Source organism: Moschus berezovskii, chromosome 2 (assembly GCF_049115385.1).
Source record: "Moschus berezovskii isolate FMDL1 chromosome 2, NW_MosBer_1.0, whole genome shotgun sequence".
NCBI lineage: Eukaryota > Metazoa > Chordata > Mammalia > Artiodactyla > Moschidae > Moschus > Moschus berezovskii.
Genome location: NC_142461.1, coordinates 93,593,255 through 93,612,598, shown reverse-complemented (window position 1 = coordinate 93,612,598; position 19,344 = coordinate 93,593,255). Strand labels below are relative to the sequence as shown.

The following is a 19,344-nucleotide window of genomic DNA, read 5'->3' as shown; positions in this document are numbered from 1 at the left end:
CGTGTTTAAAAGTACCTCCCTTTCCTAAAACTCTCCGGACACAAGCCGATTTTTTTACGTTAACTTTGGATAAGATGTTAAAACTATCTTTGTGGTTTTACAGATAAAATACAAGGAGAACTACATGAGCCAGCTGGGAATCTGGAGGTCCATTCCTGATCGCCCTGAGCATTTCCACCATCGGGCAGTCACTGATGCAGTTAGTGATGTGCGTTGTGAAATCTATTTTTACACATAAATTCAAATGCCCACATGACTTATGAAACCAAACAGTATATAACAACTGATTGAAACTTGACCAACTTTTAGCTCTTGTGTATGGATGTTTAAGTCCTAACACTCACTGCTGAATAAGTGAGCTTCAACTTGGGAGACAGAAAAATGTATTCAACTTTATCAGCCTAATTTTTCTTCTAAATGTGTTACATCATATTACATGTCTGGAAGTGATATACTTCAGCTAAACAATAACCTATTTTTGATCTACTGAAGAGACTACTTCATGAAGCAGTTAAGACACATAACAATGCTCATTTAGAAAGAAATTTTAGTTCTTTATGTGAAAATACAGATGCCAGCTTAATGATATACTCTCTAGGAAAGTATGCCTGTTAAATTTGAATTGCTTTAATTGGTATTAAAATGAAAATTCCCATATGCAGTACAATATATCATAAAGTGGGCAAAAATCAGTATTAATGGAAACACCTCTTAAGTAATTATTTTAGTACTTTATTATTTCATATACCTCACAGTCAGAACTTCTATTGGTTCTAGTTTTGTTGATCCTAACCTACTGCTATTTGGAGGTAGGTTCTGAAAACTCTTTGATGTTCTTCTCCCAGGTAAAATATAAAGAAGATTTGACCTGGCTTAAAGGCATTGGTTGCTATGCCTATGATACTCCCGACTTTACTCTGGCTGAAAAGAACAAGATTCTCTACAGCAAGGTATGTGTCTACTCAGGGATAATGGCCACACCTATGCGGTATACTCCACTGCCCCCAGAGAGTACTAGAACTGAGGAAACAGCTCTCATATTTCCATCTCTGTCCTTGCTTCTAGACCCTAAAGCAGGAACATACTGCATTATTCACTCTACTCAGGAATATTTTAGTACTGACCTCATTGACAACAGTAATCATTGATTTATATCATTCCTTGGAATTTGATAAAAGGCCATCTCAGTACAACTCCTCATGGCTCTTCCAGAATTTCCTTCCTAGTAATATGTCTCTGGATGATCTGATATGGCAGCAGATATAAAGTGAGATTATTTTAATTCACAAACATAACATGTGACTTGAAGCAAATAACTGTTTTTTATGGCCTCATTTTCCTACTTACAAAATAAAGCAGTCAGGTTAGGTTCCTTTTTGTTCCAAAATAGAAGGCAGCAAATTTCTCTGAAAGGTGCCAGATAGTAAATAGTTTAGACTTTGTGGACCATGTTCATTCTGTCGCATATTCTTTGTTACAATCCCTAAAGGTTATTAAAAAAAAATTGTCTAGTTTGTGGGGCTATTTAAAAACAGGTAGTGGTCTAGATGCTAGCATATTCTTACTCTAAAATATTATAATTATCTGATTAATTCCTTAAAACTACTTCTAATTAAAGAGTTAAAAACTGCCTTCACATGCACATGGAAATACCTTCAAAGTAAAATACTTATCACCATAAATATTGAAACAAAGAAGAAACTGATTTGAATTTTTACCCAATATGGGAATAGATCCATTTGAGGTCTATTTAATGAAAGTATGTATTTGGGGGCTAGTTTTCAAGGCACTGGGGTGGTATGCCCTTCTTTGCTTTGGGAGATAGAGTATGTTCAATAAACTCTATGAATGACTTAATCACACATGTCTCAACTCTTAAGAATCACAACCTGCTATCAAGTAACAATGGTTCTGTTTTCTCTAGTATAAGTATAAAGAGGTGTTTGAAAGGACAAAGTCAAATTTCAAGTATGTTGCTGATTGTCCAATCAATAGGCATTTCAAGTTTGCAACTCAACTGATGAATGAGGTACGTATGACCTGATCCAGTTAAACCTATTAACTGACCTTAGTAGTCTATAAGTGACATTTGATTAAAACTCAACACATAAAATGACAGGAAAGCCTTTGAGTCTTTGGGAAGACACTTATGATATCCCTGTTTTATGGGCTCTCCCAAAAGCAGGAATAAGAACAGATGAAGGGCCTGTGCAGAGTGGAGTGAGGGCCCACAGCCAGCACGGCCCTGCCGACACTGGCATGGGGCAGCACGGCCCTTTGGGTGCCTCTCAGCTGAACTCACTTGTGCAGGATTCTGAACAGAGTTGGGAGACCCATAAGCTCAAAGTTAACTCAGTATCCCTTACCAAGGCCCAGAAATGGCAGCCCTAATCGTGTAGTTGTGATTCACGCATTCAAACATATTGCCATAGTTACTCACACATTGCAGAGAAGTGTCCATTTGCTCTCAAGATATTCCTCTGTCTTCTACCCAGTTCTTTGTGGAACTGGCTTTGCAATAGTTTAAGTTAAATTTAGCTTAAAATGATGAAATAAGCAAGCTATGGATTAACATATGTTTGGATGGTTTTACATTTAATTTCCTGTCTTTGTGTTTTCTACAGATTTACATAAATTCAAAAACATTAGAAAATTAGTAAAATGAATCTAAAAAATGAAAATATAGCCAATGGTATATTTATTTCAATGTATTTCTTTTTTGTATTTAAATTTGCTTTACTTTCAGTAGATTTCCAGGTGGGATGACTCTGAAGAATTACTGTCAGTAACTTCTTAGGAGGACAGTCTTGATATATTTTGTTTCTATTTTTCTAACTCGTGAAGTATTTCCAGGTCTCTTTTATAATAAGATAAATTAACTAGCATTAGAATGTGTCCATGAATATGCTTTTGATTCTACCACCATTTAGTAGTAAGCCTATAGCTTGTCAGTGCCTTATTATAAATACAATATAGAATGTCATAAAACCAACATTGCTCATGCCATCATATATAAAGATGGGACATTTTAGGCACGAGGTGCTGCCACTTGGGCGTCATACTTGGCTAGCCCAAGCCCCAGCCTTCTCCAGGTGATCTTCTTTGTTTAACTCTCTTTGTCTTCCTGTTTTCATTACCCTGGATGCTTTGGGAGCCCACCTCTAGAAAGGACACGTTTCTGGCTCTCTGAACTGTTTATCGTGGGACATTTCTATACAGCCTTGAAATTGTACTCTTGCTATAATTTGATATGATGTTTGAGCAGAAAAAATACAGAGCTGATTATGAGCAGCGGAAAGATAAATACCACCTGGTAGTCGATGAGCCTAGACATCTGCTGGCTAAGATCGCAGGCGACCAGATCAGTCAGGTACTGTGATGGGGCCGCCTGGATGGCCAAGCAGGCCTGCGCTCCAGTTTCTCATGAGATGTCGTCCCGTCTGCTGCAAGGATGTCATAGGTTCTGCCTATGATATTGGGATGTTCTGTTCCAGAGTATCTGTCTAGCCACCCAAAGAGACCGCGAGCTCTTTGAGTGTGCCAGTCTATGCTCTGTGTCCTCCGTGTGCTGTGGTGAAGAGGCTATGCACAGCGGGGTCCTTCCACCCTTCACCCTTCTGGCGGGCCTGTGTGTCAACTGCAGGTGCAAAGTGCAAATTAAGGCGCAAATACAGAAATAAACAAATTGATGGAAAGAAGACAGAACTCCTTACTGTATTTTTCTACTCCAATGACGTCATCTTTTCTATGAGGCAATTTTGGTGGGTCTGGCTCTATTATGGCCCCCGCACAAAGGCTATGGTGGTCAGCTGTACATTCACAGCCAGCCTGCTTGGCATTGTAATGCATTTGCTGTCTTCACCCACACATGCACATGAGAACACAAAGTGTATATGCCTACATCTCTTCACTCAGAGGTGATCGGGATATAGAGCCGTCTTCTTTTCTGTCTTCATAAGTCTCTCTTGTGCTTCACTGCTCTTTGCATGAACAGAGAAAATATAAATCTAGTGCCAAGATGCTTCTGAAACAAGGATGTAATGAAATCCTGCGTCCAGATATGTTGACTGCCCTCTACAACACACACATGTGGAGCCAGGTAATGTCTGATGAGGTGGGAAGAAGAGACTGAGAAGCCTTGGGGGCATTCATCTCTAAGCTTTCCCTGGTTTCCTTCCCCTGCCCCCTGCCCAAGCTGGTTTCACATGACAAAGCTGCATAAACATTCACTCCCTGCCAATTACCTCTGGATGTGGCCGAGTGCAGTGCTGCAGCGGCCAGCATCTCTATGTCTTCTGATACCTTTGAAACGCCTAGTAAGATAGGCTTTTTCAAACTGCCAAAGTTTTCCAAATTGGTATGACATTAGTTTATGTTTTTCACTGTTTGCCCCAAAGAAATAGATTTCTTAGAGATAAGGATCTTAGTTAAATTTGACAGTATTTAAAAGGTCTGAATATCTAAAATTTTCATCCAATGTGTACATTGCTCTCTAATGACTACTCTGTACCATTTTGGAGAGATGCCGATGATGGTGCAGCTCTTTGAATATTGAACATATTCATGGCCCCTCTTGTGTTTGATGCTGTATTCATTATTTCAGCACATCTGTCCTCATGCACACATGTTAACAATACTACTGATCACCTTGCCTTCCTACAAGGTCATCTGAAGCACACTCCACCACATTTCCGTATGTTGAAAGGTAAATCTGAAGCAGCAAAAAAACAGTGGTCATTGCCTAACTACCAGATACAATGTTAATAAAATGCCATTGTTTCCACACCCCCAAAAAGTTTTTAATCAATCTTTTGTATTGGCAACTTGTTTTATCACTTTAGTCTGACATCAAACCCACACATGAAATGAGGATGCCTTCCTATGGACATACTATTTGCCTAAACTTTTCTCTTCATCTTGATATGATCATCAGATAGTTGTGCATGGAATTTTGCTGCGTGCTCTGTGTCTGCTTGAAACTGCTTATGTGCATGAAAAAAAAAAATCATGACTTGAAAATTTCAAAAGTGAGTGTCTTTTAAAATAACTGCTCTGAAATGTATGTATTCAGTTTCTTCATCTGTTTCATCTTTGATATGAAAATATAGCTTAAGAAAATATATATTTGATGCAGCTTACTGTGAGTGAATCATTACTTGTCAGACTCCAGAGAGTATGGGTCTAGGCCTGAGATTTCACTCTACACATGCCCTTAGCTTATACTGTTAACCTCCCTGGGGCTCAGTTTCCACATGGATAAAACATATGGAAACTATCATTTTATTCTTCTTATTATTTTTTCACTCTATTACCCTATTGCTATCAAAAAGATTTAATATGAAAGCATGGCATCATTCCCCATATCTATGGCTTATACAATAATCCTGTTGTTTTCCATGGGACTGTCTCAAAAGGAAAGCTAGAGTCCCTGAAGGCCCTCTCCTACTTCAAGTTAACTTGTTCTTCTCCTCTACAATTTAGATCAAGTACAGAAAGAATTATGAAAAAACAAAGGACAAGTTTACCTCAATTGTGGATACTCCAGAACACCTACGTACTACAAAAGTCAACAAACAAATCAGTGATGTAAGTACAGGGAGCACTGAATGGTTTCTTGACCTTGGGTGTATTTGCAAATGTGGATGGGCATTTTAGATGGTTACCTGTTTGGAAGACTCTACTGCCATTTAGTGGGAGGGAGGTAGGGACACTGAATGTCCTACTCTGCTCAGAACTCTTCTTTTAGAGTAAAGAATCATCCCAGCCAAATTAGCAGACACCCCATTGTGGAGGCATGGGGAGCGTTTGCAGAAAGCAGGAAAACCTGATGAGTTTATGGGACTCTCTTTCCTTTGTATATACTCACTGACAATAGCAACAATGTTCCCTTTATATTTTTACATACATTACAATATAAATTGAGATGTATAAGATTGGCTTTTTCTGCCTCGACATCTCTTTCAGATACTGTATAAGTTGGAATACAACAAAGCGAAACCCAGGGGCTACACCACAATTCATGACACGCCCATGTTGCTGCATGTCCGGAAGGTCAAAGATGAAGTCAGTGATGTAAGTACTGGGATGGCTTTGCAGCCCCTCTCACCTTGGCCTCTTTCCGATGCAATTTAACAAACCCAGGACCAGTTATCTATACCTGTGTAACAATCGATCTAACTTGTAGCAGTCTGAGACAACAGTCATCCTTTTTTGCTCAGCATTCTGTGAGCTGACTGGGCAGAGCTGAGTAGACGCTCTATTACGTGTGCCAGCAGACAGCTGCAGCTCAGGAGCCACAACAACCAAGAACTGTTTGCTCCCAGCACTGGCGCCTGATCACAGCTTGGCTGGGCACTCAGCTACTCCACAGACAGGAACCTCTATATGTGGCCTTTGTGGTTTGACTCTCTCACAGAGTGGTGGATGTGTCCTAAGAGGCTGGAGTAGAAGCTTCCAGACCCACTAAGGGCTACTCCTAGAACTGACACAGAGTCACTGTTGCGTTATTTTGCTGGGCATGGTATGCACACCTAGATTCAAGGGGTGAAGCGATACAGGCCTCCTCTGGCTGAACAAATGGGAAGGTCACCTTGCAGAAAAGCATGTAGTGTAGGAGGATATTGTTGAGACCATTTGAAAAATGCAGTGGGCCATAAACTCTATTAATACTCTATAAGCTTCATCTCGGCTAAGAGGAACAATGTAGCCATTAAGTCCGAATACTTTGAATTTGAGTAGAAATTATATCCATATATTTTGATATACGTAGCTAGATTCTGTGGTGGGAAACTGTCATCATTTTGGTGGTGGTGGTTCAGTCACTGAGTTGTGTCCAATTCTTTGCTGGACTGCAGCATGCCAGGCTTCCCTATCCTTCACTGTCTCCTGGAGTTTGCCCAAATTCATGTCCAGTGAGTTGGTGATGCCGTCCAACTATCTCATCTTCTGTACCCCGCTTTGCCTCCTGCCATCAATCTCCCAGCACTGGGGTCTTTTCCATTGAGTCAACTCTTCACATCAGGTGGCCAAAGTATTGGAGCTTCAGCTTTAGCATCAGTCCTTCCAATGAAAATTCAGGGTTGATTTCCTTTAGGATTTACTGGTTTGATCTCCTTGCATTTTGGGTAACAAATATATTAATATTTTAAAGAACTCCATGGTTTTATGGGCGTCATAAAGAATAGTAAAAGCAACTGTGGAATCCCTACTCCGAAGCCTTGACTGAGGCTGGTGCTCAGGAGTTCTTTGGTAGATAAGCAAATGGATTCACACTATTGACTTTGAGTTGCCTAGAAAAATGTTACATATATCCGTGCACTGTTTATGAAGGCAGAAATGTATAAATCATTTTTAAATATTTATTATATTTTTCATATAAAAATAAGTTTGGGCACTTCAAACACAAACATCGGGTATTCATAAACATCTCTAAGGTAGATGCCCTATGTGGAGCAGCCCATTCTCTCTCTCTGGAAAAAAAAAAAGAAGCAATTCTGCATCCATTTCCTTAAGCTTTCTGAATATAACAATAACCCAAACTGATGAAAAATATGGATGTCCAGGCCTGAACCCTAAAGCTACTGATTTGCTACATTTATGAAAAAACACAGAAAATTGTGATTCAAATGATCAGGCAAATTTAGTAAGCACTACTGTGGCTTCCTTTGGAGAGTTTTATTCCAGATTTAATCATGTTAAGACCTAAGATCCTTCTGCAATAATTAGTGAGAAGGCCCAGATGAGGCCCCAGGGCCCTGAAATTTAAAAGGAGCAAAAATGGGTGAAGCGAGAAATTCCAGGCTCAAGGTGAAAAAAGGACCAGTTGGGCTCACAGAGGCTAAGCCTTCCCTGTTTCTCCCCCACCCACCGAAACTCTAGCAGTGGCAATAGTGAGGACAGCATTCATCCATTGGTACATTGATTCATCAAATATTTATTTGGTTCCTTGGTGGTTTCCCAGGTGGTACTAGTGGTAAAGAATCTGTCTGCCAATGCAGAAGATGCAGATTCCATCCCTAGGTCAGGAAGATCCCTTGGAGGAGGAAATGGCAGCCCACTTCAGTATTTGTGCCTAGCAAATTCCATAGACAGAGGAGCCTGTCAGGCTAGAGTCCATGAGGTTGCAAGGAGTCAGACGTGACTGACTGACTGAGCACATATGTTGTTTGTTAAGTGCCTGCTGCTAGGAATGAAATAATGAACGATACACAACTTTGCCCGCAAAGGATTCAGCTCAATAGAAAGAATAGACAAATAATTACAACACAACGTGATAACAGCTGCAACTACAGGGTTGTGGGAGGAGGACAAGCCTGATCCCATTCGGGTGAGCCACTGGGGGAAGTCTTGTCTTCCATAGGTGGTTTTCAAGATGTTCTAAACTCTGGAGTTTCTGATTTGGGGAAGGGAAAACACATAGACTGCTATCCAGCTGTTCTTTTCAGCACAAGCTCAGACGACATATATTCTATGGTAGCTCAGTGAACAGATGCAACGTGTCCTGAGGGGTAGACTCTAAGATCTGAGACAGGATAAGTGCATGTCTACTAGATGTGATGGCTGCCTCATTTCTTCACAACAAATGTATTCAGTCTTAAAAAGCGTTGTGTACTATAGTTACAGGATTTTTTTTTTAGACACTTGTGGGCTGCTTTAAAAATTAACCTGTGTTTCCTCCTGCAGCTGAAATACAAAGAAGTTTACCAGAGAACTAAGTCCAACTGTACCATTGAGCCAGATGCTGTTCATATCAAAGCAGCCAAGGACGCCTACAAAGTCAACACCAATGTAAGTCTGCAAATCTAACAGGGGTTCATCAGCTTCTGCAGGGCGGATGTCCTCTTTGGGCATCCCTTCAGGGGGCTGCATTCTAGTGACTCCAGATCAAGGGCTGGGCCCTGGAGCATGAGTGATAACACTGACCTCTAAATGCTCCTGTGGTTCTCACCAGGGAAAGGTGGGAAGCAAGGGTGGCCCATGGATATTATACCCACTCAGCCACTGTGTCAGGATATTGAGAAATGGGAGATTTAATTCTAAAATGAAAGTTACATTTTTGAAAGTGTCTCCATTCTTTTTGTTCTTCTCCTGCTTCAAACTCTTGAGCCTGCTTCTTCTGAAAAAAAGAGAACACTTGAGCTACTTGAGGGGATTCCCTGGTGACTCAGGGGATAAAGTACCTGCCTGCAATGCAGGAGACTCAGGTTCGATCCCTGGGTCGGGACGATGCCCTGGAGAAGGAAATGGCAACCCACTCCAGTACTCTTGCCTGGAGAACCCCATGGACAGAGGAGCCTCGCGGGCTATAGTCCACAGGGTCACAAGGAGTCAGACACAACTGAGCGACTTCACTTTTTCACTGAGCTGCTCGATGCTGTCAGGAGTTGACCTAGACCTTCCTGCTGCTCACATCTCTCTGTGCTGATTCTTCTTTGTGTGTGATGGGGCATCTTAAAGCCTCAACCACAGAAACTTTTTTGTGCATTTAGGTAAGTGTTGACTTCTTAAAAATATATGTGGCTATATAATGAAAGATGATAAAATCCAAGCTGTGACCACTAGTGCCGCAGAGAATTGTATTTACAAAGAATTGTATTTATTAGAGCAAACAAACTGAAATTTCTTTAGGGACTGACAGGGAGCTTACAGGTGTCCTGAGAATGGACCGAGAGATAAGTAGCAGAATAGATGTGGGACAAAGCAAATGCAGTAAAATGTACATTGTAGGATCTAGGTGCTGGGTATATGGGTATCCTCTGTAAGATTCATACAATTCTTTTTTTTTTCTCTGCAACTCTTCGTATGCTTGAAAATTTTCACAATGAAATGGAAAAAAATTTATCAAAATTAATATATGAAAGCATGTGTATCTTATTGTACACACGTGATACCTTGACCAAGAAAAAGGAGAGACAAAAAGAGTGAAGAAATGTGGCTGATAGTGAGGGCTGCTGCTGCTGCTGCTGCTAAGTCGCTTCAGTCGTATCCGACTCTGTGCAACCCCAGAGATGGCAGCCCACCAGGCTCCCCCGTCCCTGGGATTCTCCAGGCAAGAACATTGGAGTGGGTTGCCATTTCCTTCTCCAATGTGTGAAAGTGAAAAGTGAAAGTGAAGTCACTCAGTCGTGTCCGACTCTTAGCGACCCCACGGACTGCAGCCTACCAGGCTCCTCCGTCCATGGGATTTTCCAGGCAAGAGTACTGGAGTGGGGTGCCGTTGCCTTCTCCAGATAGTGAGGGCAACGACACTCAAATGAAATTACATAACGCTCTATTCCTCAGATTCAGCCTGAGGTAGCCAGTTCTCCAGTTCAAATGCAAACCAAGCGAGCACACATGCCCTCTGAAGTCAGGTAGCCAGTTCTCCAGCTCAAATGCAAACCAAGCGAGCACACATGCCCTCTGAAGTCAGGTAGCCAGTTCTCCAGCTCAAATGCAAACCAAGCGAGCACACATGCCCTCTGAAGTCAGGTAGCCAGTTCTCCAGGTCAAATGCAAACCAAGCGAGCACACATGCCCTCTGAAGTCAGGCTGCCTGGGTTTGAACCCCAGCTCCACTGCTCACTGGCTGCCTCACCGGGGCAGCTCACTCAGCCCCTCCAGACGGTTCCTCGGCTGCTGATTTCATGAAGTTGTGATGAAGATTAAATGAGTTAATATTTATAAAGCACTTTGAGAATTGCCTGGCAGAAAATAAAAAGTGTTTAATAATTTTTTAAAGTTGTCTGAATTTAGTTAGAAGTTAAAAGTACTTGACTCAAAATAATTAAACTGCCCTGGCAGAGTTAGTTTGAAAAATCTGGAAGCTTTAAAAATTATTAGCTTCTATTTTGAGGCCAAGGGGTCCCATAGGATGACAAAACTAGTTGTGTAAATTATATAGAAATTTTAATTGGGGCTCTCTTCTTGCATAAAGATCCATGATTTGTTAAATGTTAAAATGCAAGCTGAGTCCCTCTGTGCTCTGTGTGTGGTTGTGAATTCAGGCCGCTTAATGAACTGACCTGTTTCTATCTTGTTAAAAACAGTTGGACTACAAGAAGCAGTATGAAGCCACCAAAGCCTACTGGAAATGGACCCCTGACCGCCCAGACTTCATCCAGGCTGCAAAGTCTACCCTGCAGCAGAGCGATGTGAGATAAGAGAGACAGAACTGCATGACACACCCAGGGCAGAAATGTTCCTCATTATCCATAATCACCCCTGTCACTGTGTTACCCCTCGCTCATTTGAGATCCAAGAAGGACAGGAGGGTTGTGAAGTGTGAAAGGCAAGCTCAGGAAGTAGACCTGGCCACACAGCTTGGTCTCACATGGCTGAGCCCAAACATTAATGGCTCTTGAGGGAGGCAGGGGAGGACCAGGAAAGCTTTGTCCTGGCCTTGGGGCTGGTGAGGAGGAGCCCAGCTTGCAGTGGACCCAGCCGGGAAACCCCTGCCCCCATCCTGGCAGCAAGTTCATAGTGCCCTCAAGAAGAAGACTCCCTATAAATTTAACCAGGTACCATCTTGCTTCTGGGTCTGCCACCCTTTTCCAGCTTCCTCTGCCTTTCTTCTGTTATAGTTTGAATACAAGCTGGACAGAGAGTACCTCAAGGGTTGCAAGCTTTCTGTCACGGATGATAAAGACATGGTGCTGGCCCTGAAGAATTCTATAATCGAAAGTGATGTGAGTATGCGGTCCTTTCCCAGAGGCCTAGCCTCATGCAGGGCTGTCTTCTGAAGCCCAGTCCCCAGGGGCACCCAGAACTGGGGAGGGCTGCTGACCCCAGTCCACAGCAGTGACTTGGCAGAGCAGGGTGGCAGCAGCGGGAAGCTGTTACAGTCAGGTGGCCGGGCCTGATATAGAGGCTCCGCGAGCCAGCCCTCCTAGCCAGAACTGGGGATCTGAGGGCCTGGCTGGATGCTATAAGGGAACATACTCATTTTCGTGGGGTCACACTCTTCCTATGCTTCCTGTTTCCTCAGCTGGAAAAGAGGACTAATAATGCCTCCCAGGGTTTGCAGGAGGGTCCAGTGACATTTCAAAGTGCTCTGAACTAAAGCTGCATATATAAAAGGTTCATTATAACGTTCATTCTGATTGTTATTAAAGCCTCAGCTTGCACGAGATAAAGAAAATCCTTTTTTGGCATTTCCCAAGATTTCTAAACATTAAATCTTATACTGAGTTTAATGTTTCTAACTATGTGAAAGACACTACTCTCCCAGCTCTATTCAGTAACTCAGGAGCTTGATAAAAAATATGCAGGAGATTCAGAGGAGCTGAAGAAATGCCTTTTTCTCACCCCTGCAGCTGAAATACAAAGAGAAACACGTCAAGGAAAGAGGAAGCTGCCATGCCGTGCCTGACACGCCACAGATCCTCCTGGCAAAGACAGTCAGCAGCCTGGTGTCCGAGGTACCCCTCCGGCAGACCATATGCTCACCTTCTGTCCTGGGCTGCTGCCCCAGGCCGGCATTGTAACAAGCTCTCTGTGCTTTCCCAGAACAAGTATAAGCAGTATGTGAAGAAGCACTTGGCACAGGGTTCATACACAACGCTGCCAGAGACCCGGGACACTATTCATGTCAAAGAAGTGACCAAGAACGTCAGTGATGTAAGTGACCAACCCCAGGACTCTTGGCTGCAGCAATGCCAGTTTATCTTAGCATCCAGCAAAAGACTGAAAGTCATGTTTTTGCTCACACACATTTTCTTTTATGTCTCTTCACTCTTATAGCCAGTACCTATATGTGAACTTTGAACACTGGCTTAAAAGACAATTCAATAGGAACTTCACTGGTGGTCCAGTGGTTAAGACTCTGTGCTCCCAATGCAGAGTTCGATCTCTGGTCAGGGAACTAAGATCCTCCATGCCACATGGCATGACCAAAAATAGTAATGATAATAAAGACTCAATATTTATTGACTTTACAGTTTTGGCAACTGTGGCAGGTATGGGTTTTACCATAGGATGTCTTGTCTGGCAATAAAGATATCACTGCCCTAGTGGTAATAAAGGGAGGAAGCTTTGATAGAGAAAATCTGTCTTTCTCATAATCTCTTTTCACCTTAAACTGCTGAACAACTTTAGAGATGAAAATCACATCTTCATATCTCCCTAATCTTTGCCCACTACATCCTTATGGATAATGCTTTAATAATCATGTATTTATTACTGTATCATGTATTTATAATAAATCATATATTTAATAATTTGTATTTATGAGCCTTATAAGGGTCCCTTTATTTTAAAAAGATGAACGAGTTTGCTTTGCTTGTCACTCATTCTTTAAAGACTGGTGTGTAGCTCAATGTCAGGTTCCAGGACAGAAATGAAAGAGAAGAACTAGAATACGGACAAGACACCCCAGTTCCAAAGTGACACCAAAACGGGGAATCATGGGTTTTCCTTGAGATCTTCTCACAGTTCTTCAAGTAAAACAATTCTGTTCCTGGCTTACCCTCCTCACCTAAGTAATTCTGGCTCTTTTCAGACAAATTACAAGAAGAAGTTTGTCAAGGAGAAAGGCAAATCCAACTACTCCATCATGCTGGAGCCCCCAGACGTGAAACACGCCATGGACGTGGCCAAGAAGCAGAGCAACGTGAGTTCCTCTTCTCACTCTCTGGGGCCCACCTGACCAGGGGATCCCACACTGGTGCATGCTGGGCTGGGCCCAGTGAATGGTCACCCTAATTTCTATATCTGGTGATTTAAAATATATGGTGGTGAGATTGATTTGGTTTTAATCAAAAAGGTTCCTTTCAGAAAGAAAGTCTGTTTCTCAAATGAGCAAATGTTTTCTTTCTCCAAATGAAGGTTGCTTACAAAAAAGATGCGAAAGAAAACCTGCATTACACCACAGTGGCCGATCGGCCAGACATCAAGAAGGCCACGCAGGCTGCCAAACAGGCCAGCGAGGTAAGTGGGTGGTTAAAACGTTGCCAGTCCACCATGCACTGCAAGCAGGTAGTACAAGGCACCGGCCACCTAGAACATGTTTTCCATTTTGGTTTTCTTTGATTCAGGTGGAGTACAGAGCCAAGCACCGCAAGGAAGGCAGCCATGGACTCAGCATGCTTGGTCGCCCAGACATTGAAATGGCCAAGAAGGCAGCCAAGCTGAGCAGCCAGGTAACACACATGGGCAAGCAGTCGCTATAATGTGAGGAGATGTTTAGAAACCCTGCAGGAAGAAGTGATTCCCAGAATGAAAGTGCAGTATTAGTGATCAAAGAGATACGGGGTCTTTGATAGCACTCAGGGCTTTGAAAATTATATCACGAAAAGCTTTGAACATTTCTATCAGATGCAGTCACTTTAACTTTTTTATTTAAGAAACATATATTGAAAGCTTGTAGGAACTAGGGGGAATAAATGTCCTCAGACTCTATGGATAAATAATTACAGTTTGGGGTTGTGTCTGATTGAGGTATGCACAGGGATCTGAGGGGGAATGCTTAACGCTAGCAGATTTCATATTAGTGAGAAGATGGACTCAGAAATGTGCCCAAACTTGATTGCCCCATTACCTAATTTTCCTTGTTAGACTATGTAGAATACTCCTGAGTTATGACAAGTTTTCAGACATTAGATCAGAGACTCCATGATCAACCACCAGATCTTTCAGAGAGCAAGTTTTACTCCAGAAAGACAAGCTCAAGAGTATCTTATTTCTTCTCCAATTCAGAGATCCTGCCTTCCTTTTTTTTTTCTTTAATATTTATTTATCTTCTTCTTCTTCTTTACTGTTTTCTTAAGTATTTGTTTGAAGAAATAGGTTTAGGATACCTTTGGTGGTTGTACATATGCCTTTCAGCAATGCCAAACATGGAATCCCAATCTTTTGGAAGATACAAGTAGTAACGTCAGGTGGCAAAAGAAATGGGAATTATGAAGAGACAAAAAGTTCAGATGTCTAACGATAAGCAAATATGATTTTTTAAGTTTTTAAATTTAAAATGCCAATGCATTTTTTAATTACAAATTAATGGAATGGTATAAATACTTGAAACAAAGAAATGAAATCACCCACAAAAAGTAGTGGAATCTCTAAGAATAGTAAAATATAACAAGAACTTTTCGACTTAAAACACTTTTAATGTGTTTTTAAATCTCCAAGTTCATATTATTAGCAAGTTAGAAACAAGTTGATATCTTGAAGACTTTGCTGGTTTTGAAAATAGCGAGGCGTGTATTTCTAACCTCAGGTGAATCCTGTGATGTGGAGAATGACACCCGACCAGGTGGTGTTATGAGCTCCCCTTCTTGGGATTACTTCCTAGGAAAGGCTTCCTCAGGACTGACAGCTTCCGGGTGTGGCCCCTGGTCCAGGAGACCCCATCTGTGTGGGCCCTATCCATTTTGACTTTGCTGTCTTGCTGGCACTCTAGGTGGAATACATCAAAGGCCAAAGGAGAGGGCACAGGCACGGCGCCGCATCTTATGACACCCCTATGATGAGGCAGCTTAAGAAAACTAATGCGCTCATCAGTGATGTAAGAACAGCACCAGCAAGCCCGTATCTCTGTCTTCCTCTTTCTCGCGTCTACCTTCTTAGCCTTGGTCAGGGGACTGACCAAGTTGCACTCTTTTTCTGTTGGCCTTGTGTTGGAATGTGTAGAATGCTGTGGAAATGTGTCAGGGGATATACTTTTGCACACACCCATCTTTTCCTGCATGAAACGTTCCCCCTGGAACATAACTCCAGAGCAGGAAGATAGAGTAGTTTTGAGACGGTCCACTAACTTCTTTAGGCTGCTGACACCGATGAAAGGATGAAGTGAAAATAGACTGGGCAGCTTATCTCCAACCACAGAAAGAAAGTCTCTGCTGATGACTGTCATTGGCATTTAATACATTTAAGACTGGCTATTTACTATGGTCTCACAGTTCAGACGCAGTCCAAATCAACAGTATAAACTGCTCAAAATGTTTTCAGCTGTAGCTTTCACCCTATGTCTTACAGTCTTTAATAGCAAGAAATGTCCTAATTTCTTGACCCTGCTCTTCAGTCTTTAGAAGCGCCAATATTATTATCCTGTTCAAGTCTCTGCAAAGAAGTAGAACTGGATGTTAGGTCTTTGTATTCAATTGAACTTTGAAAAAATTGAAAACCTCTTTCCCACACTCTCTGAGCCCGCTGGGATTATGGACATTGATGTTGCCATTTGCAACATGGCACTGCACAGTTGCATCTCAGATTTCCCTGGTCAACAAGAGAAAGAAGGTTTTTCCAATACATGTGCTGCATGAACGTGGGTTTACTGTATTTCCCACCTAATCCCACACCTTTCTAAGAATTCTTGAAGTCCTGAATCTGATATGTGTCCTTATCATGCAAAATAGAGTAGTACTTAAGAAGATTCAGTCAAAAAGGAAGGTTGGACATGGTGGGTCACATTCCTGGCAGTAGTTATGCTCGACTGCATTTGCTTGGGGCCTTCTTGTGGAAAGAGGAGGCATAACTTTTTAATTAAAAAGTTAGAAATTTAAATCTGCTTAAAATTAACAGAAGAAAAAGGAACTGAAGGGCCAGTACAAAGCTGCTCAAGTACGTTTTTCAGACATGAGTTATTTTCTAAAAGATAGAGGGTTTTTAGCATTCTTCTAAAGAAATGGATTTTATTCGCATCAGACATGGGCCTTTGCATTTTTTCTTCCCAAGTCTTGCCTCTGCACATCTACCTGACTTTGCTTTTCTGTGTTTCTCAGCTCTTGGGATCAGCCCTGTTCTTAGGGTTTCTGTATCCTTTTTAGGAAAAGTTTTCTCTTGGTCCAGACATCAGCTCACCACCTCTGACGTTCCTTAACAGGCTTTTCATTTTATTTGGGGGGTGAATTTCCTTTCAGAGAAGAGCCATTGTAGCATTTATTTATGTTGTGTTTTTTCTGTTCTGTTGTTTCTGCCTCCTCCAGTGTGTCTGACTCGGTGTGCCCGCATCCTGCTGTACTGCTCTGCATGCTTGTCTGCATTTTCACTAGAGATTTATTCAAAATAAATGAGTCTTAGCACTGTGAATGCTTTTCCTTTAATGTGGCAGACTTCATTGTTCTTAGCACTTGAGTGGCCTCCTGTTGTACCTGTTCTGCTGGATGTGGAAAGTCATGGGGAAGTAAAGTGATGGAGCATGAGGGGACTGATTTTAAGTGATTATAGCGCGAAATATCTGGGCAACCAGATACTGGTGTGCTAACTTTGAATGAGCAAGTCTTTCATTTTACCAACAACAGAAACTCTAGGTGTCCCAGAGCATCATATATTGCCCTTTTAGCTGGCTAACATCTAGAAAGAGCTCACTTTTCTTTCTTCCTAGAATAAGTAACTGTGCTGTGCTTAGTCACTCTGTCATGTCCAGCTCTTTGCAACCCCATGGCCTGTAGCCCTCCAGGTTCCTCTGTCCATGGGGATTCTCCAGGCAAGAGTTCTGTAGTGAGTTGCCATTTCTTCCTCCAAGGAATCTTCCCAACTCAGGAACTGAACCCAGGTCTCCTGCATTGCGGGCGGATTCTTTACCATCTGAGCCACCAGGGAAGCCCAGAATAAGTAACTAGCAGGGTTCTATTTCTGGTGTTAATCCTAGTGTCAAAGGAATCAGTCTGTTTTTCAATAAGGAAGTGTTTCTGTCACTTTCAGTTTATTCTGTTGAATATTCCTATAAGTAAATCTCATCTTTAGCTATTTTGCTTATATGACTGTCTCTTTCTTTCATCAATCAAATCACATTTATTAAGCAACTATTAGTGCCAGGCATTGCACTTATTTTTTAAATTGAAGTTATTTAATCCTTTGCATATTCTTTTATATATCCTGCAAGTAAAATATATTTAATCTTATTTTTCTCTTTATGTTAAATTTATCTCCTTTCCTCCTTCTAACCTGAAATTATATCAAAGCCATTAACCCCAAAATTCTGTTCTTTTACTCAAAAGTTATGCCAATATTTTGCCAATTAAAAAAAATTAAAATGATGTAGCTAAAGTACAAAATAATAAATTCTCCTAAATTCAACAGATTCCTTACTTCTCACTTATCTTGATCATTTATAAAGCCTCTTTGAACTCCTGGTAATAGACCTAAAATGCTTTTGGTTTTGCTAGTTAGGAGGACTGAAATGCTTCAAATCAAACATATTAGATCATGTCTCTGAATTTAGCCAGAAGTCTTTTCCCATGCATTTTTGTCCTGCATCAAAAGGAAGTGAATCTTTCACACCTCTGGATAATATAAAAATGAGCAAAACAAATACTATGTCATTTATTCTTATACTCAATTGCCTGTTGTCCTTGCATAATTATTAATAATGCTCCCTTTTACTCTTAAAAGTGGCCTAATTTGGATAATAAATTATATGATCACTTTATGTGTAACATGTATTCTTTTGCATTTACCTTCCCCCTGTTCCTCAGCCTTCAAATAAACTGACATTCAGGAATAATTTGGGTTTTTGCATTTGCTATTAGGTTAAATACCGAGAAAATTTCAACAAAGAGAAGGGCAAGACACCAAAATACAATCCAAAAGATAGCCAGCTCTACAAAGTCATGCAAGATGCTAATAATCTTGCAAGTGAGGTATGTGCTTGTTTAACTGTAGTAAAATATATAATGTGAATTTGCCATTTTAAGTATTTTTAGGTATGTAAATCAGTGGCATTAATTACATTCACAGTGTTGCCAACTACCGCTATTAATTCCAAAGCTTTTTCATCACCTCAAAACACAAACTCTATAACTATTAAGCAGTGACTCTCCATTTCTCTCTCCCACCAATCCCTGGTAAACTCTAATCCACTTTCTGTCCCTGTAAGTTTGCCTGTTAGAGATTTCACGTAAGTAGAATCATGTAATGTTGTTCCTTTTTTGGTCTGGCTTATTTCATTTAGCTCAATGTTTTCAAGGTTCATCCATGCTATGTAGTGTATGTCAGAACTTCATTCTATCTACGGTTAAATAGCATTCCACTTTATGTATGTATCACACTGTGTTTGCCCCTTCATTTGCAAATGGATACTTGAGTTATTTCCCGTTTTTGGCTATTGTAAATGAGTTATGGTTTTTTATCACCATTTCCAGCATTTGTTTCAGGATGAGATATCTTATTATGGTTTCATTAATACCGTTTTCCATTTCCTATTTATATGGTTTCCTTTTTCCCCTTACTGTGGCACAGGTTAAGTATAAGGCTGATCTGAAGAAACTTCACAAACCTGTGACTGACATGAAGGAATCTCTGATAATGAACCATGTCTTGAATACAAGCCACCTTGCCAGTTCTGTAAGCTCAATCGTTTGCTCCAAAAACAGCTTGTTTCACCCATTTACAGCTGAATCCCTTCTATGAGGTCACATTCATCCCCTT

The 19,344-nt window shown here is 41.2% G+C and overlaps 1 protein-coding gene across 17 annotated transcripts in view; it reads left to right on the top strand.

Annotated features, from left to right (window-relative positions):
- The window catches only part of NEB (nebulin), a 216,973-nt gene that overhangs the window by 166,972 nt on the left and 30,657 nt on the right, over positions 1–19,344 (top strand). For 14 of the 17 annotated variants that reach the window (XM_055398685.2, XM_055398684.2, XM_055398681.2 and 11 more), the window contains exons 124-139: positions 104–208; positions 846–950; positions 1,925–2,029; positions 3,266–3,370; positions 5,482–5,586; positions 5,965–6,072; positions 8,683–8,787; positions 11,028–11,132; positions 11,562–11,666; positions 12,294–12,398; positions 12,487–12,597; positions 13,478–13,588; positions 13,804–13,905; positions 14,013–14,117; positions 18,447–18,557; positions 19,156–19,260. In XM_055398685.2, the coding sequence (XP_055254660.2) occupies positions 104–208; positions 846–950; positions 1,925–2,029; positions 3,266–3,370; positions 5,482–5,586; positions 5,965–6,072; positions 8,683–8,787; positions 11,028–11,132; positions 11,562–11,666; positions 12,294–12,398; positions 12,487–12,597; positions 13,478–13,588; positions 13,804–13,905; positions 14,013–14,117; positions 18,447–18,557; positions 19,156–19,260 (1,698 nt within the window). Of the gene's footprint in view, positions 1–103; positions 209–845; positions 951–1,924; positions 2,030–3,165; positions 3,241–3,265; positions 3,371–3,994; positions 4,100–5,481; positions 5,587–5,964; positions 6,073–8,682; positions 8,788–11,027; positions 11,133–11,561; positions 11,667–12,293; positions 12,399–12,486; positions 12,598–13,477; positions 13,589–13,803; positions 13,906–14,012; positions 14,118–18,446; positions 18,558–19,155; positions 19,261–19,344 lie in introns of those variants that run through there. The other 3 variants (XM_088829405.1, XM_055398670.2, XM_088829396.1) reach the window with 3 other exon arrangements.